The sequence below is a fragment of the Pseudophryne corroboree genome, chromosome 9 (assembly GCF_028390025.1).
Source record: "Pseudophryne corroboree isolate aPseCor3 chromosome 9, aPseCor3.hap2, whole genome shotgun sequence".
Lineage (NCBI taxonomy): Eukaryota > Metazoa > Chordata > Amphibia > Anura > Myobatrachidae > Pseudophryne > Pseudophryne corroboree.
The window spans coordinates 156,050,419-156,077,230 of NC_086452.1; the positions used below are offsets into that span (position 1 = coordinate 156,050,419).

Consider the following 26,812-nt stretch of genomic DNA (forward strand, 5'->3'; position numbering starts at 1 on the left):
TTTTTAGACAAACGTGTGAGCGCTTTATCCACTCTAGGGGGTGTTTCCCAACGTGACCTATCCTCTGGCGGGAAAAGGAACGCCATTAATACCTTCTTAGGAATTACCAATTTTTTATCAGGGAAAACCCACGCTTCTTCACAAACTTCATTTAATTCATCTGATGGGGGAAAAACTACGGGTAGTTTTTTCTCTCCAAACATAATACCCTTTTTAGTGGTACCTGTAGTTATATCAGAAATGTGTAACACCTCTTTCATTGCTTCAATCATGCAGTGAATGGCCTTAGTGGGCATCAGGTTTGACTCGTCGTCGACACTGGTGTCAGTATCAGTGTCGACATCTGGGTCTGCTTGAGGTAGCGGGCGTTTTAGAGCCCCTGACGACCCCTGCGACGCCTGGGCAGGCACGAGCTGAGAAGTCGGCTGTCCCACATTTGGCATGTCGTCGATTTTCTTATATAAGGAGTCTATACGTGCACTCATTACTTTCCATAAGCCCATCCATTCAGGTGTCTGCCCCGCAGGGGGTGACATCCCTTCTAAAGGCATCTGCTCCGCCTCCACATCATTATCCTCATCAAACATGTCGACACAGCCGTACCGACACACCGCACACACACAAGGAATGCTCCGAATGAGGACAGGACCCACAAAAGCCCTTTGGGGGGACAGAGTGAGAGTATGCCAGCACACACCAGAGCGCTATATAATGCAGGGACTAACTGAGTTATGTCCCCTATAGCTGCTTTTTATATTATATATTGCGCCCAAATTTAGTGCCCCCCCTCTCTGTTTTTACCCTGTTCTGTAGTGTAGACTGCAGAGGAGAGCCAGGGAGCTTCCTTCCAGCGGATCTGTTTAGGAGAAATGGCGCCAGTGTGTCTGAGGGAGATAGCTCCACCCCTTTTCCGCGGCCTATTCTCCCGCTTTTTTCTGGATTCTGGCAGGGGTATTTACCACATATATAGCCTCTGGGGCTATATATTGTGGTATTTTTGCCAGCCAAGGTGTTTTTATTGCTGCTCAGGGCGCCCCCCCCCCAAGCGCCCTGCACCCTCAGTGACCGGAGTGTGAAGTGTGCATGAGGAGCAATGGCGCACAGCTGCAGTGCTGTGCGCTACCTTGGTGAAGACTGATGTCTTCTGCCGCCGTTTTTCCGGACCTCTTCTTGCTTCTGGCTCTGTAAGGGGGACGGCGGCGCGGCTCTGGGACCGAACACCAAGGACTGGGCCTGCGGTCGATCCCTCTGGAGCTAATGGTGTCCAGTAGCCTAAGAAGCCCAATCCGGCTGCAAGCAGGCGAGTTCGCTTCTTCTCCCCTTAGTCCCTCGCTGCAGTGAGCCTGTTGCCAGCAGGTCTCACTGAAAATAAAAAACCTAAAACTATACTTTCTTTCTAAGGGCTCAGGAGAGCCCCTAGTGTGCATCCAACCTCGGCCGGGCACGAAATCTAACTGAGGCTTGGAGGAGGGTCATAGTGGGAGGAGCCAGTGCACACCAGGTAGTCATAAATCTTTCTAGAGTGCCCAGCCTCCTTCGGAGCCCGCTATTCCCCATGGTCCTTACGGAGTTCCCTGCATCCACTAGGACGTTAGAGAAACAATATTTTTACCCAGACAGCGCCATTATATAACACTGCGCCAAATTATGTGCCCCCCCCCCCCCCTTTGAAACCCTCTTTCACAGTGTTCAGCAGGGGAGAGTCCGGGGAGCTTCCGCTCAGAGGTGTGCTGTGGAGAAAATGGCGCTGATGAGTGCTGAGGATCAAGCTCCGCCCCCTCAGCGGTGGGCTTCGGTCCCGCTGAAATCTTTTAAAAAACTTGCGGGGGATTCTCCATATACAGTGCAGAGCCTGTATATATGCATTTTAGCCAGATCGGAGGTTTAAATTGCTGCCCAGGGCACCCCCCCTGCGCCCTGCACCCTTACAGTGCCTGCCGTGTGTGTTGTGCGGGAGCAATGGCGCGCAGCGTTACCTCAGTGAAGATCCGAAGTCTTCTGCCGCCTCTGAAGTCTTCTTTCTTATCATACTCACCCGGCTTCTATCTTCCGGCTCTATGAGGACGACGGCGGCGCGGCTCCGGGACGAACGGCGAGGGTGAGACCTGCGTTCAGACTCCCTCTGGAGCTAATGGTGTCCAGTAGCCTAAGAAGCAGAGCCTAGCATTAAAGTAGGTCTGCTTCTCTCCCCTCAGTCCCTCAATGCAGGGAGTCTGTTGCCAGCAGGCTCCCTGAAAATAAAAAAAACCTAACAAAATCACTTTCTTTCAGGAAACTCAGGAGAGCTCCCTGTAATGCACCCAGTCTCCTCTGGGCTCAGTATCAAACTGAGGTCTGGAGGAGGGGCATAGAGGGAGGAGCCAGTGCACACCCAAACCTAAAGTTCTTTTTTAGTGCCCATGTCTCCTGCGGAGCCCGTCTATCCCCATGGTCCTTACAGAGTCCCCAGCATCCACTAGGACGTAAGAGAAAACTGATTTGACCGAGTCGGTGGGCAGGATTATATGGAGGAGCCCGATGCATCCTGGGAGGCCAGAAAGCTCGTGACTGTTTGGTGCCATTTCCGCTGTCGCTCCGGCATATCCCAATGCTATCCTGTGGACCCAGCCAGAGTAATAGAAGATATCAGGTAGGTGGCAAAAAACTTCATGCCACTGTAAATAACTTGACAAATAAAACACACAAAAGTTATATGCAAGATAGTTGCAAATATTATTCTCAGTGTCCCCTAAAACTACTTTACCAGGCAATACACTACACAATAATCAAGCAAAACAGCTGGCCAAACGATTGGATTGAACATTTAATTTTTTGGTGCAGGGACAATATCATTCACTGCATGGAAAATGGTCTGATAGCTCACTTTGATTATCAAACCTTTCCGATCCACCATTCAGTTAATTTCAGGTTTTAAATGGAAATCGCCTCCATACATAGTGTAAGTGTATGAAGGTGCTCTGCCATCCTGCAATATATATCCAGCTTTAAAAACTAGGTAAATATCTACAACAAAGTACTTGTATACAGTCATCCCATGATGAGCACAAAAAAAAGGGAGGTATTATTTTAAGGGTATTATACAACCACAAAGAGAGATACATACATCCAAAAGATTTCACTGAAGATTCCTCTTTGCCCCGACCACGGCACTTACTTTGTAACAGGAAGAAGCTTTGATGACTTCCTGCCCTTAATCTTGAACTCATGGGATGTGCTCTCTTCCTTCTCCAGTTTTACAGCAGCATTTGGAGGAACAGGAGGAACCCGAATCCTCAGACCAAACAAGTGTTTCTTTTTCTTAATTTCCTTTCCAGACATAAACCTGGGTTTTTAAATATTAAAAGTGAATGTATCACAACTGCACACTTGGAGGAGCTTAGAAATCAAATGTTGCCGTTCAGTAAAATCATTACTGGCCCTTCCATGTGTTAACTTAGTTTTCAAATAACATAATAGACTACCAGTATAGCTAGTGGCCTCCATCATCAGCTCCCTAATATCCCTTTTCCACAGACATGAAAATCCTGGGTTTCTGTAAATGAACACTGAATTTTTGTCAGTGGGAATGGCTCAACCCAGTGTCCCATGGGCAGTCTGAAGGTTGGGGGGGGCACTGCAGCGGGAACGGGGCAAGCCCGGGTCTACCCCGTCTTGGAACGGTGATCCAAATCCCGGGTCAGACCAAGGACAAGAACAGTGACACCACAACAATATTCACTTGGGGGGTAGGGGGGAAATATAATTATATATATCTATATATATATCTATATCTACATATCTATATATCTACATATCTATATATCTATCTATATCTATATCTATCTATATCTATCTATATCTATCTATATCTATATCTATATCTATCTATATCTATCTATATCCAGGGAAAGTACAGGCACTCACCACTTCCTTGATGATAAAGAAATTTATTGCCACTCACAGGTATGTCTCACATAGAGACGGTCAACAACATGGCAGCATATCGTGTCGACGTTTCGGCTCCATCCGAGCCTTTTTCAAGACAGAGAAGGTCACAACAGGTACATACCCAGCAGCCCATGAGCTGCTGCGTATGTACCTGTTGTGACCTTCTCTGTCTTGAAAAAGGCTCGGATGGAGCCGAAACGTCGACACGATATGCTGACATGTTGTTGACCGTCTCTATGTGAGACATACCTGTGAGTGGCAATAAATTTCTTTATCATCAAGGAAGTGGTGAGTGCCTGTACTTTCCCTGGATATATTTTGGACTCCTTGGGAGTCCTTTATGGAGCACCGCCAATGTTGTGGACTGCAGCAGTGAGTGTGGACTTAATGGATATATATTATATATAAAATCTGCTAATTTACCAAATAATTTAACTGTACCTATCTGCTGAAACATTCCCCAAAACACTGTTGTCCAACAAAAAGTATAAAACAGAGTGTAAATGTAAATTAAGGCCCGCACACATCCGTAAAAAAAAAAATAAAATAAAATAAAAAAAAAAAGCGTTTGCAGACACATTTTCCCCCAGATTTAAAGATTCTCCAATCCACCAATCTGCGATAATTTTCGGCAAATATAGATCTGATAATATTGAAAGGCTCATCAGTTTACTACAAACGGTCTGCAAATCTGACGATTGTTACAATACACAAGCAATCTACGGACTCAATTGATCTGTGAAATCCAACATGTTGGACAAACTGATTTAACATTCCCAAACAATTTTTGGTCTGAATCTGCGAATCCCATACATTATATACTTGCACAATCTGCTAAACACCAAATTGCCCCAATTGATTGCTGATGTATGGGGGCCTTTACAGTTTTGTTAGCACAAAACTTATAGTGATTGAGAAACATCAAAATTTATAGAATCATTATTGGGCATGTTTGTAACTGCGGTAAAAAGATATCGGATTGCACTAAGAAGCTGCAGGGTCACTAGCAGTGACTCAGTCGGCATTAGTGAAACAGTGTATTTTAGGAAATGCAAGGAACATTTACAGGTCTGCTAAATATCTACTGAAACCACAGTATCAAAGACTTAGCTGCATATAGTATAGATAACTTCATGGGAAAAAGGTCAAGCATAAGAAAAGGCCAATTCAGCAAGAACGATATAGTTTTAAACATACAGCAAATGTATTTGTCTCTTGTAATGGTATGCAAAAGACAGGTGGACGTAAATGCTACATTTTATAAAAAGTTCCTTTACACGTCAAAAGGAAGAAACTTACATAGTCTTATTTTCATTCAATGCATCCAGAATATGTTCATATCGATCAGATTTGGGGATGTCAGCCAGCTAGAAGAAATGACAGTCACTTTCACGCAATAAAGACATGCAATTCTAGGGATAAATGCAGACCCTTTTACATCATGTAGAAGATATACTGTAGTTAAATGTGTGGATACAAATGTTGAATTGTGAAAACTCATTATAAAATGCACACAACAGATTTAGGGCCAGATTTAATTAGCCATGTTTTATTACCACGGGCTAATTTATCTGCTGGGGCTATTGAATTAGAGCTCGCAATCAGCCAATGGGCTGCACTTAACATGGATTCTGTTTGAGCCTAAATGAAGGCTCAAACAAAATATAAGATTTTAAACCTACCGGTAAATCTATTTCTCCTAGTCCGTAGAGGATGCTGGGGACTCCGTAAGGACCATGGTGTATAGATGGGCTCCGCAGGAGATAGGGCACCTAAAAAGAACTTTGACTATGGGTGTGCACTGGCTCCTCCCTCTATGCCCCTCCTCCAGACCTCAGTTAGAGAACTGTGCCCAGAGGAGATGGACAATACAAGGTAGGATTTAGCAATCCAAGGGCAAGATTCATACCAGCCCACACCAATCATACCATGTAACCTGGAACATACATAACCAGTTAACAGTATGAACAAACGACAGTAACGGTCCAAGGCCGATGTCAACTGTAACATAACCCTTCTGTAAGCAACAACTATATACAAGTCTTGCAGAGTTTCCGCACTGGGACGGGCGCCCAGCATCCTCTACGGACTAGGAGAAATAGATTTACCGGTAGGTTTAAAATCTTATTTTCTCTTACGTCCTAGAGGATGCTGGGGACTCTGTAAGGACCATGGGGTTTATACCAAAGCATCCAATCGGGCGGGAGAGTGCGTATGACTCTGCAGCACCGACTGAGCAAACGCTAGGTCCTCATCAGCCAGAGTATCAAACTTGTAGAATTTAGCAAAAGTGTTTGACCCCGACCAAATCGCCGCTCGGCAAAGTTGTAATGCCGAGACGCCTCGGGCAGCTGCCCAAGAAGAGCCCACCTTCCTAGTGGAATGGGCCTTAACCGAATTTGGTACCGGCAATCCAGCCGTAGAGTGAGCCTGCTGAATCGTATTACAGATCCAGCGAGCAATAGTCTGCTTGGAAGCAGGAGCGCCAATCTTATTGGCCGCATACAAAACAAACAGAGCCTCTGTTTTCCCAATTCTAGCCGTCCTGGCTACATAAATTTTTAAGGCCCTGACTACGTCCAGGGATCTGGAATCCTCCAGGTCACCTGTAGCCACAGGCACCACAATAGGTTGATTCATATGGAACGAAGAAACCACTTTAGGCAAAAATTGCGGACGTGTCCTCAATTCAGCTCAATCCACATGAAAAATCAAGTAGGGGCTCTTGTGTGACAAAGCCGCCAATTCGGACACTCGCCTTGCTGATGCTAAGGCCAACAACATGACCACCTTCCAGGTAAGAAATTTCAACTCAACCTTGTTAAGCGGTTCAAACCAGTGTGATTTTAGGAACTGCAACACCACGTCCAGGTCCCATGGAGCCACTGGAGGCACACTGGAGCCACAAAAGGGGGCTGGATGTGCAGCACTCCCTTTACAAACGTCTGGACTTCTGGAAGAGAAGCCAATTCCTTCTGAAAGAAAAATCGATCGATCCTGTGAGCATCTCTTGTAGATCCAAGTATTAGGCCCTTCGAGGCCAGTCTGGGACAACGAGTATCGTCTGTACTCCTCTTCGTCTTATGATCCTCAACACTTTCGTGATGAGAGGAAGAGGAGGAAACACGTAGAACGATTCGAACACCCACGGTGTTACCAGTGCGTCTACTGCTACTGCCCGAGGGCCCCGAGACCTGGCGCAATACCTCCGAAGTTTTTTGTTGAGGCGTGACGCCATCATGTCTATTTGAGGAGTTCCCCAAAGACGTGTTACGTCTGCAAAGACTTCTTGATGAAGGCCCCACTCTCCAGGATGGAGATCGTGTCTGCTGAGGAATTCTGCTTCCCACTTGTCCACTCCCGGAATGAAGACAGCCGACAGAGCGCTTACATGATTTTCCGTCCAGCGAAGGATCCTTGTGGCTTCCGCCATCGCGACTCTGCTTCTGGTCCCGCCTTGGCGGTTCACATGAGCCACTGCTGTGACATTGTCTGATTGAAACAGAACCGGTAGGTTTCGAAGAAGACTCTCCGCTTGTCGAAGGCCGTTGTAAATGGCCCTGAGTTCCAACACATTGATGTGTAGACAGGACTCCTGGTTCTGACCAAAGCCCCTGAAAAGTCTTTGCCTGTGTGACCGCTCCCCATCCTTGGAGGCTCGCGTCCGTTGTAACCAGGATCAAATCCTGAATTCCGAACCTGCGACCCTCCAGGAGGTGAGCACTTTGCAACCACCACAGGAGGGACACTCTGGTCCCTGGGGACAGAGTTATTTTCCGATGTAAGTGCAGATGGGACCCGGACCACTTGTCCAGAAGGTCCCATTGAAAAGTCCTTGCATGGAACCTTCCGAAGGGAATGGCCTCGTAGGCCGCCACCATTTCCCCCAGAACTCGAGTGCATTGGTGAACTGACACCCTTTTCGGTTTTAGCAGGTCTCTGACCATGTTCTGGATGTCTTGGGCTCTCTCTATTGGGAGGAAGACCTTCATTTGTTCCGTATCCAGTATCATACCTAGGAACGGTAGTCGAGTTGTCGGAATCAACTGACTTCGGTAGATTTAGAATCCAACCGTGTTGCTGGAGCACTCTGAGAGCGCGCCACACTGCTCAGCAATTTCTCCCTTGATCTCGCTTTTATCAGGAGATCGTCCAAGTGTGGGATAATTGTGATTCCATGCTTGCGCAGGACCACCATCATTTCCGCCATTATCTTGGTGAAAATCCTCGGGGCCGTGGAAAGTCCAAACGGCAACGTCTGAAATTGGTAATGACAATCCTGTACAGCGAATCTCAGGTATTCCTGATGGGGGGCATATATGGGGACATGAAGGTACGCATCCTTTATGTCCAGAGACACCATAAACTCCCCCTCCTCTATGTTGGCTATTATCACTCTGAGAGATTCCATTTTGAATTTGAATCCTTTTATGTACAGGTTTAGGGATTTCAGATTCAAAATAGGTCTGACCGAACCGTCCGGTTTCCGGACCACAAATAGGGTTGAATAGTAACCTCTTCCCTGCTGGTGCAGGGGAACCTTGATTATCACTTGCTGTATACACAGCGTTTGAATTGCAGCTAACACTACATCCCTTTCCGATGTGGAAGCTGGTAGGGCCGATTTGAAAAATCGGCTCGGGGGCACCTCCTCAAATTCCAATCTGTAACCCTGGGAAACTATTTCCAACACCCAGGGATTCAGGTCCGAACTGACCCAGGCCTGACTAAAAAGTCGAAGACGTGCCCCCACCGGTGCTGACTCCCTCAGGGGAGCCCCAGCGTCATGCTGTGGGTTTTGGAGCAGCCGGGGAGGACTTTTGTTTCTGGGCACCTGCCGAAGCAGGTGCTATTTTGCCTCTGCCCTTACCTCTGGCGAGGAAAGAGGCTCCCAGACCTCTTTTGGACTTGTGCGACCGAAAGGACTGCATCTGATAGGGTGTTACTTTCTTTTGCTGTTAGGGAATATATGGTAAAAAATTTGATTTACCTGCTGTAGCTGTGGAAACCAGGTCCGTCAGCCCATCCCCAAACAATACATCCCCTTATAGGGTAGTACTTCCATATGTTTCTTGGAATCCGCATCACCCGTCCATTGGCGAGTCCATAAGGATCTTCTCGCTGAGATAGACATGGCATTGGCCCTAGAAGCTAGCAATCCAATGTCCCTTTGAGCATCCCTCATAAATAAGACTGCGTCTTTAATATGGGCTAGAGTTAGGAATATAGTATCCTTATCCATATTATCAAATTGATCTGTCAGCTCATCTGTCCAAGCTGCAATTGCGCTACACACCCATGCCGACGCAATTGTCGGTCTTAACACAGCACCCGTATGAGAATAAATACACTTTAAGGTAGTTTCTTGCCTGCGATCTGCAGGGTCCTTAAGGGCCGCTGTGTCAGGAGACGGTAGCGCCACTTTCTTGGACAAGCGCGTCAGGGCCTTGTCCACAGTGGGGGGTGATTCCCAAATCTCCCTGTCCTGCTTAGGGAAAGGGTATGCCATATAAATTCTTTTGGGGATCTGCGGTCTCTTATCCGGAGTCTCCCAAGCTTTTCCAAAGAATTAATTTAATTCATGAGATGTGGGAAAATTAATAATCTGTTTCTTTTCCTTAAACATGTGTACCCTTGTGTCGGGGACCGAAGGTTCATCCACAATATGCAACACATCCCTTATTGCCACAATCATACACTGAATGGTTTTAGTCACCCTAGGGTGCAATTTTACTTCGTCATAGTCGACACTGGAATCAGAATCCGTGTCGGTAGTAGTGTCTTGTGTTAAGGGACGCTTTTGAGACCCCGACGGGCCCTGAGAGTCGGTCCAATCTGAGGATTGACCCCCTGATGTCCCCCCTAAACCAGCCTTATCAAGCCTTTTATGTAAAGATGCCACACTTACATTCAACATATGCCACATGTCCATCCAATCTGGAGTCGGCACAACCGACGGGGACACACCACTCATTTGCTCCACCTCCTCCTTGGAGAAGCCTTCCGCCTCAGACATGTCGACACACGCGTACCGACACCCCACACACACAGGGATTAACCTATAAGGGGACAAAACCCCAACCAGGCCCTAAGGAGAGACAGAGAGAGAGTATGCCAGCACACACCAGCGCTTAAAAACACTGGAAAATTATGTCCAGATAGCGCTTTTCTATATATAATATGCCAATTCCCACTCACTGCGTCGCTAATGTGCCCCCCTCCTCTTTTTCCCAGCCTGTGTTCAGCAGGGAAGAGACCAGGGAGCCAGCGTTTTCTCTCATGCAGCTTCTGTGGAGAAAATGGCGCTGGTTAGTGCTGAGGATCAAGCCCCGCCCACCCGACGGCGGGCTTCGGTCCCAGTGATTTTTCAATAAAATGGCGGGGGATCATAAATTTACTGCCTCAGCAGTCTAATCCAACTGTATTTGTGCCAAAATGTGAGGTTTATTGCTGCCCAGGGCGCCCGCCCACCCCCCTGTGCCCTGCACCCTTCAGTGCTGCTCTGTGTGTGTGAGACTGGGAGCAATGGCGCGCAGCTTACCGCTGCGCGCCTTACCTCATGAAGATCTGATGTCTTCTGCCGCCTAAGATGTCTTCTGACTTCTCTATCCGGCTTCTATCTTCGGCATCTGTTAGGACGGCGGCGCAGCTCCGGGACGAACCCCAGGTGAGACCTGTGTTCAGACTCCCTCTGGAGCTAATGGTGTCCAGTAGCCTTAGAAGCAGTGCCCAACTTGACAAGCCAGCTCTGCTTCTCTCTCCTCGGTCCCACGATGCAGGGAGCCTGTTGCCAACAGGACTCCCTGAAAATAAAAAACCTAACAAAATAATTTTTCCACAGAAAACTCTGGAGAGCTCTCTGCAGTGCACCCATTCTCCTCTGGGCACAAGATCTAACTGAGGTCTGGAGGAGGGGCATAGAGGGAGGAGCCAGTGCACACCCATAGTCAAAGTTCTTTTTAGGTGCCCTATCTCCTGCGGAGCCCGTCTATACCCCATGGTCCTTACGGAGTCCCCAGCATACTCAAGGACGTATGAGAAATTAGTGTTAAGTGCCCTTAGCGCGGGTGCTGCAAACATGTTATCCCATAGCTCGGTGTACTGTACTTATCCCAGATTCTATGAGTTATCGTGCGCTAGCGGATAATTTACCACACAAGGTAAACAGGCTGTCATTGAATATCTCTGGGTGTAAAAACCTGAGGCTACCACCATTACTACCGCAGACAATTTAATCCAGCCATTGGGGTTAAATTACCATCTGGTGGCTTGTCAAGTTGCAACTTTATAAACCAGTTTAAGACCAAAACTTTAAAAGGGTAATGTTTTCAACAGCACTGACCTTTTAAATTTCAGGATTAAAACATGCTAGGAAGCTCAGTAAATACACCCTCAGAAATACGCCTCCACAAGAAAAAAAATCAAAATAAAAAATATTAGCAAAAAGTTTGGGATTAACTCAAAAAGTCTGAGCATGATTAGGTGCCACTTCTGGCGTTCACATGCTGTTGAAACAGCACTTCACGCCCTGCGCTTACCTAATTAAATTGACCCCTTTGACTGCTACCAATAAACTTAGAAACCAATAAATCCCCCCCAAAAAGCGGTATCTCTGAGAGTGGCTCTGCCCAAGAGTGCGTTTAAAGTGCAAGTGTTATCTATCATCTCCAAAGCAGGAATAATGTGAACTAGTGATTTAAAAATCACATTAAAAATAAATGGAATTAGCATGTCCAACATCGATCCCTGATCTCGGTAAAGCAGCCCGGGGTTTGCCTTATTTAAAAAAAAAAAAAAAAAAAGTGCTTCGTTAAATTTCATGCCGAAAATGTAAAAAGCTATTTGTTATGGATACAGTTTGTATTCTTCAGCATTAGAGTTTCATGCACACATAAAGGTCATAACTTTGGAACCATCACTATAACAAGTACTCAAGAGAACTTCTTAATGTGAAGTGTTTTAGAGCAGAAATTGATGATTGCAAATCATTTCAAGTACCTACCTCGCCAGGATGTAATAGGTCCCAATTATCATTTATATATGTGATGAGTTCAAGTTCTGAATCAAAGTACTTCTTTTTATGAATTACACTTAGATTGTATAGGCAGAGGTGTGCTATGTCTACCCTAGGAGTCAAAGAACAAAACACCATGTGATGATTTTACCACAAGGACATTTTTTAAAGATACTAGAAAATAAAAAGCAGAGCTTTTAGTGTGACACCTTAGATGACTAGACTTAAATCCCATTAATAATACATGACCGCATGTAGAGAAAAATGTGCTAAGGGCTTAATTAAAACTTTTAAGTCACTTCAGAGAGTATATCAGTGCACTGGCAAATTGTTTTATACAGCAGAAGAGTACATACGTATATGGAACAAAGTATACATTAATTTTCAAAACTATCAATTGCCTCTCAATCAGAAATACTACCGTGTAGCCCTGCCCGATTAAAAAAAAAAAGTTTGTAATGATGCAAGTACAGTACCAGTAGTTTTCGCATAAAATAAAAATTCAACAAAACAGCAAATCTCCTGTGGCGTTTAATTTAGCCTATATTAAAGTAGTCTCTTAATGTAACAGAAAAACATAGAATTTGATGGCAGATAAGAACCACTTGGCCCATATAGTCTGCCCATAAAATGTAGAACCCAAGCTTTTGTTTCTAAGTATTACTGCTTCTGTGCAAATTAACAACTGTAACCAAGTCATATGTTGGTATATAGTGGCTTTAACAATCTCCCGCTGAGCACATCTGTGAAACATGGCTATGTAATATGTAGAATAATGGTCATACATCACATAGTTTGTGCAGAGTCTTGCATCTGTGCTATGTGAACAAACAACCATACAGTGCATCCGGAAAGTATTCACAGCACTTTATTTTTAATACATTTGCAAAAAAACAAAAACAAACCTCTCACGTTGTCATTATGGGGTATTGTGTGTAGAATTTTGAGGGGGAAAAATGAATTTATTCCATTTTGGAATAAGGCTGTAACATAACAAAAATTTGGAAAAAGTGAAGCACTGAATACCTTCCGGATGCACTGTATGTTTAGTTTAAAAAAAAAAAAAAAAAGTCTTGCTTGTTAAAGGTTTGAGTATTTTATACTTGTTACTTTGGCTCCATTTGCATAATGAAAATGTGAAAACAGATAATGTATATACTTTTATGTCTACGTATTTTGCATACTTTTGCAGAACTTAAACATACAACAAATGGAAACAAAATTGGTGCAAGAAATGGTTGTAATTTCTACAAGCACAAGTTAACATGCAGGATCATTGTCCTACGATATCCTGGCTGCCGGGAATGCCGGCAGTGGGGCGAGCGCAAAAGAGGCCATTGTTGGCTCGGTGGCGCGCTACGTGAACCACGCTATTTATTCTCCCTCTAGGGGTGTCGTGGAGACCCCAAGAGCGAAAATAGTTGTCGGTATTCTGGCACCGGGATATCGAATGCTTCCCGTCCAATATAGCTGCATATGTAGTAGGCCATACAAGGCTGTACTCGTACATTGGACACAGACAGGGAGGTAGGAAAATGACCAGACAAGCGAGCCAACAGCAGTCATCCTGCAAGTCAACACACTGAAAGATCAATACCAATATATGGCCCTGTGTGACCAGTATAAAATATAGCTGCTGTGTTCTTTAATCATATTAGACAGAAAATATGTGCTCTACATTGAAACAACCTTCCTTAGAGCCACGACTAAAACAAAATGGTACTATATATCCCGCCAATGATCTTTTATATATAGAGAGACTTGCTTCAACACTATTGGTCCATTAATAAATAAGAATTTACTTACCGATAATTCTATTTCTCGGAGTCCGTAGTGGATGCTGGGGTTCCTGAAAGGACCATGGGGAATAGCGGCTCCGCAGGAGACAGGGCACAAAAAAGTAAAGCTTTACTAGGTCAGGTGGTGTGCACTGGCTCCTCCCCCTATGACCCTCCTCCAGACTCCAGTTAGGTACTGTGCCCGGACGAGCATACACAATAAGGGAGGCATTTTGAATCCCGGGTAAGACTCATACCAGCCACACCAATCACACCGTACAACTTGTGATCTAAACCCAGTTAACAGTATGACAACAGAAAGGGCCTCTTAAAGATGGCTCCTTAACAATAACCCGAATTAGTTAACAATAACTATGTACAAGTATTGCAGATAATCCGCACTTGGGATGGGCGCCCAGCATCCACTACGGACTCCGAGAAATAGAATTATCGGTAAGTAAATTCTTATTTTCTCTATCGTCCTAAGTGGATGCTGGGGTTCCTGAAAGGACCATGGGGATTATACCAAAGCTCCCAAACGGGCGGGAGAGTGCGGATGACTCTGCAGCACCGAATGAGAGAACTCCAGGTCCTCCTTTGCCAGGGTATCAAATTTGTAAAATTTTACAAACGTGTTCTCCCCCGACCACGTAGCTGCTCGGCAGAGTTGTAATGCCGAGACCCCTCGGGCAGCCGCCCAAGATGAGCCCACCTTCCTTGTGGAGTGGGCTTTTACAGTTTTAGGCTGTGGCAGGCCTGCCACAGAATGTGTAAGTTGAATTGTGTTACAAATCCAACGAGCAATCGACTGCTTAGAAGCAGGTGCGCCCAACTTGTTGGGTGCATACAATATAAACAGCGAGTCAGATTTTCTGACTCCAGCCGTCCTTGCAATGTATATTTTTAAGGCTCTGACAACGTCCAACAACTTGGAGTCCTCCAAGTCGCTAGTGGCCGCAGGCACCACAATAGGTTGGTTCAGATGAAATGCTGATACCACTTTAGGGAGAAAATGCGGACGAGTCCGCAGTTCTGCCCTATCCGAATGGAAGATTAGATAAGGACTTTTATAAGATAAAGCCGCCAATTCAGATACTCTCCTGGCAGAGGCCAGGGCTAGTAACATAGTCACTTTCAATGTGAGATATTTCAAATCCACCTTTTTCAATGGTTCAAACCAATGGGATTTGAGGAAATCTAAAACTACATTTAGATCCCACGGTGCCACCGGAGGCACCACAGGAGGCTGTATATGCAGTACTCCCTTGACAAAAGTCTGGACCTCAGGGACAGAGGCCAATTCTTTTTGGAAGAATATTGACAGGGCCGAAATTTGAACCTTAATGGATCCCAATTTGAGACCCATAGATAATCCTGATTGCAGGAAATGTAGGAAACGACCCAGTTGGAATTCCTCCGTCGGAACCTTCCGATCCTCGCACCACGCTACATATTTTCGCCAAATGCGGTGATAATGTTTCACGGTGACTTCCTTCCGTGCCTTAATCAAGGTAGGAATGACTTCTTCTGGAATGCCTTTCCCTTTTAGGATCTGGCGTTCAACCGCCATGCCGTCAAACGCAGCCGCGGTAAGTCTTGAAAAAGACAGGGACCCTGCTGTAGCAGGTCCCTTCTCAGAGGTAGAGGCCACGGTTCGTCCGTGAGCATCTCTTGAAGTTCCGGATACCAAGTCCTTCTCGGCCAATCCGGAACCACTAGTATTGTTCTTACTCTTCTTTGCCGTATGATCTTCAATACCTTTGGTATGAGCGGCAGAGGAGGAAACACATACACTGACTGGTACACCCAAGGAGTTACCAGTGCGTCCACAGCTATTGCCTGTGGATCTCTTGACCTGGCGCAATATTTGTCCAGTTTCTTGTTGAGGCGAGACGCCATCATGTCTACAATTGGTCTTTCCCAACGGTCTATTAACATGTTGAAGACTTCTGGATGTAGACCCCACTCTCCCGGATGAAGATCGTGTCTGCTGAGGAAGTCTGCTTCCCAGTTGTCCACGCCCGGGATGAACACTGCTGACAGTGCTATCACGTGATTCTCCGCCCAGCGAAGAATCTTGGCAGCTTCTGCCATTGCACTCCTGCTTCTTGTGCCGCCCTGCCTGTTTACATGGGCGACCGCCGTGATGTTGTCCGACTGAATCAACACCGGCTTTCCTTGCAGGAGAAGTTCCGCCTGGCTTAGAGCATTGTAGATTGCTCTTAGTTCCAGAATGTTTATGTGAAGAGACTTTTCCAGACTCGTCCATACTCCCTGGAAGTTTCTTCCTTGTGTGACTGCTCCCCAGCCTCTCAGGCTGGCGTCCGTGGTCACCAGGATCCAATCCTGAATGCCGAATCTGCGGCCTTCTAATAGGTGAGCCTTCTGCAACCACCACAGAAGTGACACCCTTGTCTTTGGTGACAGGGTTATTCGCAGGTGCATCTGCAGATGCGACCCTGACCATTTGTCCAACAGATCCCTTTGGAATATTCTTGCATGGAATCTGCCGAATGGAATTGCTTCGTAAGAAGCCACCATTTTTCCCAGGACTCTTGTGCATTGATGTACTGACACTTTTCCTGGTTTTAGGAGGTTCCTGACCAGATCGGATAACTCCTTGGCTTTTTCCTCTGGAAGGAAAACCTTTTTCTGAACCGTGTCCAGAATCATTCCTAGGAACAGCAGACGAGTTGTCGGGATTAAATGGGATTTTGGAATATTCAGAATCCACCCGTGTTGTCTTAGCACCTCTTGAGATAGTGCTAAAGCTGTCTCCAGCTGTTCTCTGGACCTTGCCCTTATTAGGAGATCGTCCAAGTATGGGATAACTAATACGCCTTTTCTTCGAAGAAGAATCATCATCTCGGCCATTACCTTGGTAAAGACCCGAGGCGCCGTGGACAATCCGAACGGCAGCGTCTGAAACTGATAGTGACAGTTTTGAACAATGAACCTGAGGTACCCCTGGTGTGCGGGGTAAATCGGAACGTGTAGATACGCATCCTTGATGTCCAAGGATACCATAAAGTCCCCTTCTTCCAGGTTCGCTATCACTGCTCTGAGTGACTCCATCTTGAACTTGAACTTTTTTATGTAGAGGTTCAAGGACTTCAGATTTAGAATAGGCCTTACCGAGCCATCCGGCTTCGGTACCACAAATAGAGTGGAATAATACCCCTTTCCTTGTTGTAATAGGGGTACTTTGACTATCACCTGCTGAGCGTACAGCTTGTGAATGGCTTCCAACACCCTCTCCCTTTCGGAAGAGACGGTTGGTAAGGCAGACTTCAGGAAACGATGAGGAGGATCCGTCTCTAATTCCAACCTGTACCCCTGAGATATTATCTGCAGGATCCAGGGGTCTACCTGCGAGTGAGCCCACTGCGCGCTGTAATTTTTGAGACGGCCCCCCACTGTCCCCGAGTCCGCTTGAGAGGCCCCAGCGTCATGCTGAGGTTTTTGCAGGAGCCGGGGAGGGCTTCTGTTCCTGGGAAGGAGCTGCCTGTTGGTGTCTCTTCCCTCTTCCTCTGCCTCGTGGCAGGTACGACAAGCCCTTTGCTCTCTTATTTTTGTAGGAGCGAAAAGGCTGCGGTTGAAAGGTCGGTGCCTTTCTCTGTTGGGGAGTGACTTGAGGTAAAAAAGTGGATTTCCCGGCAGTAGCCGTGGCCACCAAGTCTGATAGACCAACTCCAAATAACTCCTCCCCTTTATACGGCAAAACCTCCATGTGACGTTTTGAATCCGCATCGCCTGTCCACTGTCGTGTCCATAAGGCTCTTCTGGCTGAAATGGACATAGCACTCACCCGAGATGCCAGTGTGCAAATATCCCTCTGTGCATCACGCATATAGATAAATGCATCCTTTATTTGTTCTAACGACAGTAAAACATTGTCCCTATCTAGGGTATCAATATTTTCAATCAGGGATTCTGACCAAACTACTCCAGCACTGCACATCCAGGCAGTTGCTATAGCTGGTCGTAGTATAACACCTGCATGTGTGTATATATTCTTTTGAATAACTTCCATCTTTCTATCTGATGGATCCTTAAGTGCGGCCGTCTCAGGAGAGGGTAACGCCACTTGTTTGGATAAGCGTGTGAGCGCCTTGTCCACCTTAGGGGGTGTTTCCCAGCGCGCCCTAACCTCTGGCGGGAAAGGGTATAATGCCAATAACTTTTTTGAAATTATCAACTTTTTATCAGGAGCAACCCACGCTTCATCACACACGTCATTTAATTCTTCTGATTCAGGAAAAACTGTTTGTAGTTTTTTCACACCATACATAATACCCTGTTTTACGGTATCTGTAGTATCAGCTAAATGTAACGTCTCCTTCATTGCCAAAATCATATAACGTGTGGCCCTACTGGAAAATACGTTTGAATTTCTACCGTCGTCACTGGAATCAGTGCCCGTGTCTGGGTCTGTGTCGACCGACTGAGGCAAAGGGCGTTTTACAGCCCCTGACGGTGTTTGAGGCGCCTGGACAGGCATTAATTGATTGTCCGGCCGCCTCATGTCCTCAACTGACTGTTTAAGGGAAGATAAACCATCACGTAATTCCACAAATAAAGGCATCCATTCTGGTGTCGACCCCCTGGGGGGTGACATCTGCATATTTGGCAATTGCTCCGCCTCCACACCAATATCGTCCTCATACATGTCGACACCACGTACCGACACACACCGCAAACTCACAGGGAATGCTCTAATGAAGACAGGACCCACTAGCCCTTTTGGGGAGACAGAGGGAGAGTCTGCCAGCACACACCACAAAGCGCTATATATACAAGGGATATCCTTATATTAAGTGCTCCCTTATAGCTGCTTTAATATATATATATATAGCCATTAATGTGCCCCCCCTCTCTGTTTTACCCTGTTTCTGTAGTGCAGTGCAGGGGAGAGACCTGGGAGCCGTTCTGACCAGCGGAGCTGTGACAGAAAATGGCGCCGTGTGCTGAGGAGATAGGCCCCGCCCCTTTTTCGGCGGGTTCTTCTCCCGCTATTTTTCCAGTCAGGCAGGGGTTAAATATCTCCATATAGCCCCTATGGGCTATATGTGAGGTATTTTTAGCCTTGTATAAGGTTTATATTTGCCTCTCAGAGCGCCCCCCCCCAGCGCTCTGCACCCTCAGTGACTGCCCAGTGAAGTGTGCTGAGAGGAAAATGGCGCACAGCTGCAGTGCTGTGCGCTACCTTATGAAGACTGAGGAGTCTTCAGCCGCCGGTTTCCGGACCTCTTCACGCTTCAGCATCTGCAAGGGGGTCGGCGGCGCGGCTCCGGGACCGGACTCCACGGCTGGGCCTGTGTTCGATCCCTCTGGAGCTAATGGTGTCCAGTAGCCAAGCAGCAAATCCACTCTGCATGCAGGTGAGTTTACTACTTTCCCCCTAAGTCCCACGTTGCAGTGATCCTGTTGCCAGCAGGACTCACTGTAAAGAAAAAAAAAAAAACCTAAACTAAACTTTCTCTAAGCAGCTCTTTAGGAGAGCCACCTAGATTGCACCCTTCTCGTTCGGGCACAAAATCTAACTGGAGTCTGGAGGAGGGTCATAGGGGGAGGAGCCAGTGCACACCACCTGACCTAGTAAAGCTTTACTTTTTTGTGCCCTGTCTCCTGCGGAGCCGCTATTCCCCATGGTCCTTTCAGGAACCCCAGCATCCACTTAGGACGATAGAGAAATAAAGTTTATTAGACAAGAGCAGTGATCGCAAATACCTGCTATAGCACGTATTTTACCCTTCACTACAGTGAAGCTCATCCGTCAATGGTTGTGAATAGGGCCGGGCATCACTTACCCCACAGCTGTGCTATGACCCGACCGCCAGAGAGCAGCCCTCCAACTGCGGCAGTGTTGTGGGCTCCCGTTCAAATCTCAGCTTTGTGCACTGCCGGATCCAGACTCGAGATGTGTGCCCCTGCCTCGCTGTCCATGGAGACCCAAAGACACAAGATGCCCTAGCAGTGCAACCCATGGAGACACCCAGGCACAGGATGTCGCTGCAGCTGCTGGAGGACTTCACAATGCCAACACTGCCTGACCCTATTGCTAGCTACCCTTACCCCTCTCCCTACTTCCAGCATAGTTTGCTCCTAACCACCTTCTAGCCCTGTCTGCTATCAACACCTGCCCCCCAGAACTGCCCATAGTACTGCCTGTCCTTCTAAACCTCCTTACCCCAGCTGTTATCTACCCTTACCACACAGTACTGCCCCAGCTGCTATCTACCCTTAGCCCCCCTTGTAGCCCCCAGCACTGCCCATAATACTGCCTGTCCTTTATCATCTGTCTGCCTCAGCTGATATCAACCCTTATTCCCCCCTCTCCCTAACCCAACCTGGTGAATTCTCTTACCCCCGTCTCTACCCCAGCTCTAAACCAACTGCTACCAGCCCTTAAACCCCTCTACCCTGACTGCTACATGCCCCCAGCACGAGCCAAGCTGCCACCCGACCCCAACCGCAGTCCTGATTACTGCCTCCCCTCTGCCCCCAGCAATGGACTTGTTGGCTATGCGAGATCAAAGCAATGTATGGGATGGGACCCAGAAACATTGGAGTAGGACCCACACTTTTTAAAGTGAGGTGTCCCTGGTACCCACATATGTTCGCTCAGCGTGATCAGTGAATAGCACATTAGAATTTGAAAGCATGTGGGCACGACAATATAGCAGCATATTTTGAAGCTAAAACCCTGATCAAGCAATTGTTAACCACGTGATAGAAACTGGTAGCAGGTAAGACTAAGACAATTCATAGACGTAAGTGAGCAGAATCCAAAAACACAGGGAATGCATTTGTGACTTGTGTCATTTTTGTCCAAGTGCACACAACTCCTATCCCATCATGCAATATCCAATGGTTCCAGTAACCCCAGTAGTGTGACTTTTTTTTTTTTTTTAAATTAGGTTCAAACTTACCACCGTAAAGACAGACGTTTGAGGTATTCTGGTCCAGAATTGCATACTGAACAAATAAATGTATAAAACCTGTTGAAGAAAATGCAGTGACAGAGCTCAGAGTATATATATATATTCATAATAGCAAAAAAGTACAAACGATCATCTTATTACTAGTAATATCACCTCCTTCACAAACGGTTTAAAGCAGGCATTTTGAACATAGTGAAAGATTTAAGCTAGGTCCACATTATACAATTATTGAGCCGATTTGCCAATATTTGGAACGACGACCAAAGTTATTGTATAGTGTGAAAGAACGATCGTGTCGGCGTTTCGCTGAAAATTCAGGAAAATCTAGCCCACACACACGAACAATCGATTTTCCGGTCTATCGTCCCAAACATAAAATCTGCCAGAATCTCCAGATATTGAGCAGTGTGTGTGCCTTCTCAATAATCTGCCCATATTTCCTATGTTTTCCTCTTACTACATCATCCTACTTGTGGGCAGACATATGCAAATGCAGTATGTTGTGACAGAAAATTGGTAACTTTAAAAATAAAATCTTTCAGTGTGTAGCTCAGATATTGGTGCCTAAAATTTCCAGAAAAATTGTCCGATTGTCGGAACCACCAAAAAAGATTTGCCTCTGTGTACCTAGCTTTAGAGCTTCTCCTCACCCAACTGTCTTATAGCAGCAAGCGTTTGAAAATCACATAACAGGATGAATGATTTATTATGGATTCTTTCCGACCGCTGCATTATAAGATTTTAACACCACTTTCAAATTTACAACATAGCATGACCTGTTTCTCAGGTGTTACCATTTCACACTATTGTTCCACATATATAGCACATAGAAAATAGGATTTTAATTACCTACCGGTAAATCCTTTACTCGTAGTCCGTAGAGGATGCTGGGTTCCACATTAATATCATGGGGTATAGACGGGTCCACTAGGAGCCATTGGCACTTTAAGAGTTTGAGAGTGTGGGCTGGCTCCTCCCTCCATGTCCCTCCTAGCAGACTCCGTATAGAAACTGTGCCCGAGGAGAAGGACAACTTTGAGAGAAGGATTTTACAGATAGTGGCGAGATTCACACCAGCTCACACATGCAAGGCAAACCAAACTAACCCACTTGAAAACTCAGCAACGGCTGAACAAGATTACTTAACCAAGTAACAAAACAGTACTTAACCAAAAACAAAGCAATACTGAACCAAGTAACCACTGCAGGATCACGAAGCGCTGGGCGGGCGCCTAGCATCCTCTACGGACTACGAGAAAAGGATTAACCGGTAGGTAATTAAAATCCTTTTTTCTCTTACGTCCTAGAGGATGCTGGGGTCCACATTAGTACCATGGGGATGTACCAAAGCTCCCAGACCAAGTAGCCGCTTGGCAAAGCTATAAAGCAGACACACGCTAGGCAGCTGCCCAGGAAGAACCCACCTTACGAGTAGAGTGGGCCTTAACAGATGTAGGACACCGCAATCTTGCCGTAGAATACGCATGCTGGATAGTGAACCTGATCCAGCGAGAGATAGTCTGCTTAGAAGCAGGACACCCAACTTTCTTGGGATCATACAGGACAAACAAAGTCCGATTTTCTGTGACGAGCAGTCCTCTTCAGATTTTCAGAGCCCTTACAACATCCAAGGACTTCAATGAAGTTGAGGAGTCAGTAGCAACTGGCACCAATAGGTTGGTTGATATGAAATGCTGACAACCTTTGGAAGGAACTGACGTGTTCGGACCTCAGTTCTATCTTCATTGAAGATCAAGTAGGGGCTCTTACAAGACAAAGCCTCCAACTCAGACACACGTCTAGCAGAAGCTAAGGCCAACAAAGTGACAGCCTACCACGTGAGAAACTTGACCTCAACCTGCTGTAGAGGTTCGAACCAATCCAATTGGAGGAACTGTAACACCACATTAAGATCCCAGGGCGCCGTAGGCGGCACAAAAGGGAGGCTGGATGTGCAGAACCCCTTTCAAGAAAGTCTGAACCTTAGGGAGGAAGGCAAATTGTTTCTGGAAGAAAATGGATAGGGCCGAAATCTTGACCTTTACGGATCCCAACCTCAGGCCCATATCCACACCTGCTTGCAGGAAGAGGAGAAACCGTCTCAGTTGAAACTCCACCGTAGGAAACTTCTTGGACTCACACCAAGATACATATATTTTTTCCCAAATACGATGGTAATGTTTAGACGTTACTCCTTTCCTAGCCTGTATCAGGATAGGAATAACCTTGTTCGGAATGCCCTTCTGAGCTAATATCTGGCGTTCAACCTCCATGCCGTCAAATGTAGCCGCGGTAAGTCTTGATAAGCATACTGCCCCTGCTGCAGCAGGTCCTCCCGAAGAGGAAGAGGCCTCTGCTCTTCCAGCAGTAGATCAAGAAGATCCGCGTACCAAACCCTTCTTGGCCAGTCTAGAGCAATGGGGATTGCCTGAACTCTGTTCCTCCTTATGAGGTTTAGAATCCTTGGAATTAGTGGAAGTGGAGGAAACGTACACAGACTGGAACACCCACGGAGTTACCAGGACATCCACCGCCACTGCTTGTGGGTCTCTTCACCTTGAGTAATACCTTCGAAGTTTTTTGTTGAAGAGGAAGGCCATCATGTCTATTTGAGGAAACCCCCCAAAGGTTTGCCACCTCCGTGAACACCTCTGGATGGAAGTCTCACTATTCTGGATGGAGACCGTGTCTGCTGAGGAAGTCCGCCTCCCAGTTGTCCACTCCCGGAATGAAAATTGCCAACAGTGCCAACGCTCGCTTTTCTGCCCAGAGGATGATTCTTGTCACCTGACATTGCAGCTCTGCTCTTTGTACCGCCTTGTCGGTTTATGTAGGCCACCGTCGTTACATTGTCCGACTGCACTTGAATAGGTCGATCTCGCAGAAGGTGAGTCGCTTGGAGAAAAACGTTGTATACAGCTTAGTTCCAGAATGTTTATTGGAAGACAGGATTCATGACTCGACCACCTTCCTTGGAAGGTTTCTCCTTGAGTGACAGCATCCTAGCCTCGGAGATTTGCATCCGTGGTTAGAAGGAGCCCAACCTGAATCCCAAACCTGCGGCCCTCCAGAAGGTGAGGCATTTGTAGCCACCAGAGGAGTGAAATACTTGCTTTCGGCGACAGACGCATACTCGTGTATATGTAGATGAGAACCCGACCACTTTGGAAGAATAGAGCATGAAATCTTCCGTATTGTAGAGCCACGTAGGAGGCAACCATCTTCCCCAGAAGGTGAATGCACTGATGAACGGAAACCCGGGCTGGCTTCAGGACATCCCGGACCATTGTTTGCATCACCAACACTTTCTCCTCCGGTAGAAACACCCTCTGCACTTCCGTGTCGAGGATCATCCCCAGGAAAGACAATCTCCTTGTCGGCTCCAAATGTGACTTTGGAAGGTTCAGGATCCACCCATGTTCCCTGAGCAGACGAGTCGTGAGAGCAATGGACTGCAACAGCTTCTCCCTGGACGACGCCTTTATCAGCAGATCGTCCAGGTATGGAATTACGTTCAGTCCCTGCCTGCGGAGGAGAACCATAATTTCTGACATCACCTTGGTGAACACCCTCTGTGCCGTAGAGAGACCGAATGGCAGTGCCGGAAACGGATAGTAACTGTCCAACAGTGCAAATCTCAGATAAGCCTGGTGCGGAGGCCAAATTGAAATGTGGATACACGCATCCTTGAAATCTAGGGATACCAGAAACTCCCCCTCCTCCAGACCTGAGATCACCGCTCTCAGAGGCTCCATTTTGAATATGAACTCCCTTAAATAAGGGTTTAGCGATTTCAAGTTCAAAATTAGTCTGACCGAACCATCTTGTTTCGGTACCACAAAAAGGTTTGAATAGTAACCCACGCTGTGCATACGAGGTGGAACTGGAACAATTACCTCTGCCTTTTCCAATTTTTGTATAGCTTCCTATAGGACAGTTCTGTCTGACAGTAAAGTTGGCAAGCCTCATTTGAAGAATCGGCGAGGTGGGGTTTCTTGAAACTCCAGCCTGGAACACAATATCCTGTACCCAAGGATCCAGGCCGGACGACACCCAAACGTGGCTAAAACACCTAAGTCTCTCACCCACCAGCCCGTCCTCCAGGCTGTGTGGTCCATCGTCATGCTGAGGATTTTGAGGAACCAGAGGCAGGTTTCTGGTCCCAGGAGCCTGCGGGTGCAAACTTTTTGGATTTTCCCCGCACACCTCTAAAGAAGTTGGTAGGAGGCTTGGACTTTATGGTCTTAGCGGTCCGAAAGGACTGTGATGAAGATGAAGAAAAGGGTTGCTTCGTAGAAGGCGTAGCCTAGGGAAGAAAAGGTGACTTACCTGCGGTTACCGTGGAAATCCACGCATCCGCTTCCCCAAAGAGAGCCTGACCTGTGTAGGATAGGTTCTCCACACTTCTCCTGGATTTCACGTCTGCAGACCATTGGCGAAGCTAGAGTCCCCTGCGAGCTGAGACAGACATGGAAGATATCCTTGCAGTCAGCATACCTAGGTCCTTCATGGATTCCACCATGAACCCCACAGAACCCTGTATGTTACGTAAAAATAATTCAATGTCACTACTATCCATTGAATCCAAATCCTCTAGAGATCATGCGCAGGCAATAGTAGGCCTCAGCGCTACCCCTGAAGCAGTGTATATGGATTTGAGCGTAGTGGCAATCTTACGATCAGCCGGTTCTTTTAACGCGTTAGACTCAGGGACAGGCAAAACCACCTTTTGAGACAGTCTGGAAACAGATGCGTCAACTATGGGAGGGTTTTCCCATTTTTTTCCCCATCTTCCTCAGGGAAGGGGAAAGCAACCAGAATCCTTTTAGGAATCAAATTTTTTCTCTGGGTTTTCCCAGGATTTTTCAAATAAAGAGTTTAATTCTTTAGACGCAGGGAAGGTTAGCGAGGCTCTCTTATTATCTGTGAAGTAAGCCTCCTCAACTTGCTCAGGTGTTGTGTCAGTAATATTTAACACATCCCTAATGGCCTCAATCATGAGCTGCACCCCCTTAGCAAGGGATGCCGCCCCCCTCAGCACATCCCCATCATCGTCTGCTATGTCAGAGTCCGTATCCGTGTCATCTTGCATAATCTGGGCAAGTGCACGTTTCTGTGGGTATATACTAGGTGATTTTGAAGGAATAAAAATAGAACCTGACCAAACTGTCAGACTTCTTTAAAACCTGAGTTTCAGTCTCAGTATGAGCTACCCTAGTAGAGATCTGAGAGATCATTCCCATAATCAAGGTTAACCACTCAGGCTCAACAATAGGGATCTGAGACAATGCATTACATTCCTGTGTACATGGAATGGAATCCTCCTGAGAGGAAATGTCTTCTGCGGCATAAGACACAGAGTCCCTAGACATGGCAATGTGAGACACCACCACCCACACAGGGAAATTTCAGACACAGTTTCCCCCCAAAGAATGCCACAGAGATTGGAACCAACCCCCACACTGCGCTTCTTAAATAGATATAATACAACTACCTGGCGCTTACTGTGTACCTTAATAGACTACACAGTATTTACACAGCCTCCACCTCTTCCTTTCTACAAACCCCTGGTACTGCACAGGATAGCTGGAGTTGTTTGGAGGGACAGCTCTCCATGTCAGCGTAACTGTAGAGCAGGCATTCTCAACCACGATCCTAAACGCACACCAACAGTGCTGGTTTTAGTGATATCCAGGCTTCAGCATAGGTGACTTAATTAGTAGCTCAGTTATTTTGATTTAACCATCTGTGCTGCAACCTGGATATAACTAAAACCTGCACCGTTGGTGTGCCTTGAGGACCGTGGTTGGGAATGCCTGCTGTAGAGGATCTGCAGGCAGGAAAATGGTGCTGAAGGCTGCTGGGTCCGCTCCGAGGAGAAGCTCCGCCTCCTGAACATGGCGCTGCTTCCCGCTCTCCACTTCTTTATACTGGCCTGAGGAATTGTGCTGGCAGCGTTACAGAGGTCCCTTAAAGCCTTAGTGCCAGTGTAGGGTATAGGCGCCGTCTCAGGGAGCCCCTCAAAGCACCGCACTATGTACCACTGAGCCTCCGGAGCGCAGTTAATACTGCGCTCCCACCCTGTTGCTGCCATCTTCACATCGGCTCCCCGCTTGCAAAGGGTGGCCGGTGACTCACTCGCCACCGGA

General features: G+C 46.7%; 1 protein-coding gene across 6 annotated transcripts in view; it reads right to left on the minus strand.

The window, feature by feature from the left end:
* MTF2 (metal response element binding transcription factor 2) overlaps positions 1 to 26,812 on the minus strand; it is a 181,035-nt gene that overhangs the window by 36,696 nt on the left and 117,527 nt on the right. For all 6 annotated transcript variants that reach the window (XM_063939878.1, XM_063939876.1, XM_063939874.1 and 3 more), the window contains 4 exons: positions 20,652 to 20,720; positions 11,930 to 12,053; positions 5,227 to 5,294; positions 3,155 to 3,322 (listed from right to left, as the gene is read on the minus strand). In XM_063939878.1, coding sequence (XP_063795948.1) covers positions 3,155 to 3,322; positions 5,227 to 5,294; positions 11,930 to 12,053; positions 20,652 to 20,720 — 429 coding nt within the window. The remainder of the gene's footprint in view (positions 1 to 3,154; positions 3,323 to 5,226; positions 5,295 to 11,929; positions 12,054 to 20,651; positions 20,721 to 26,812) is intronic.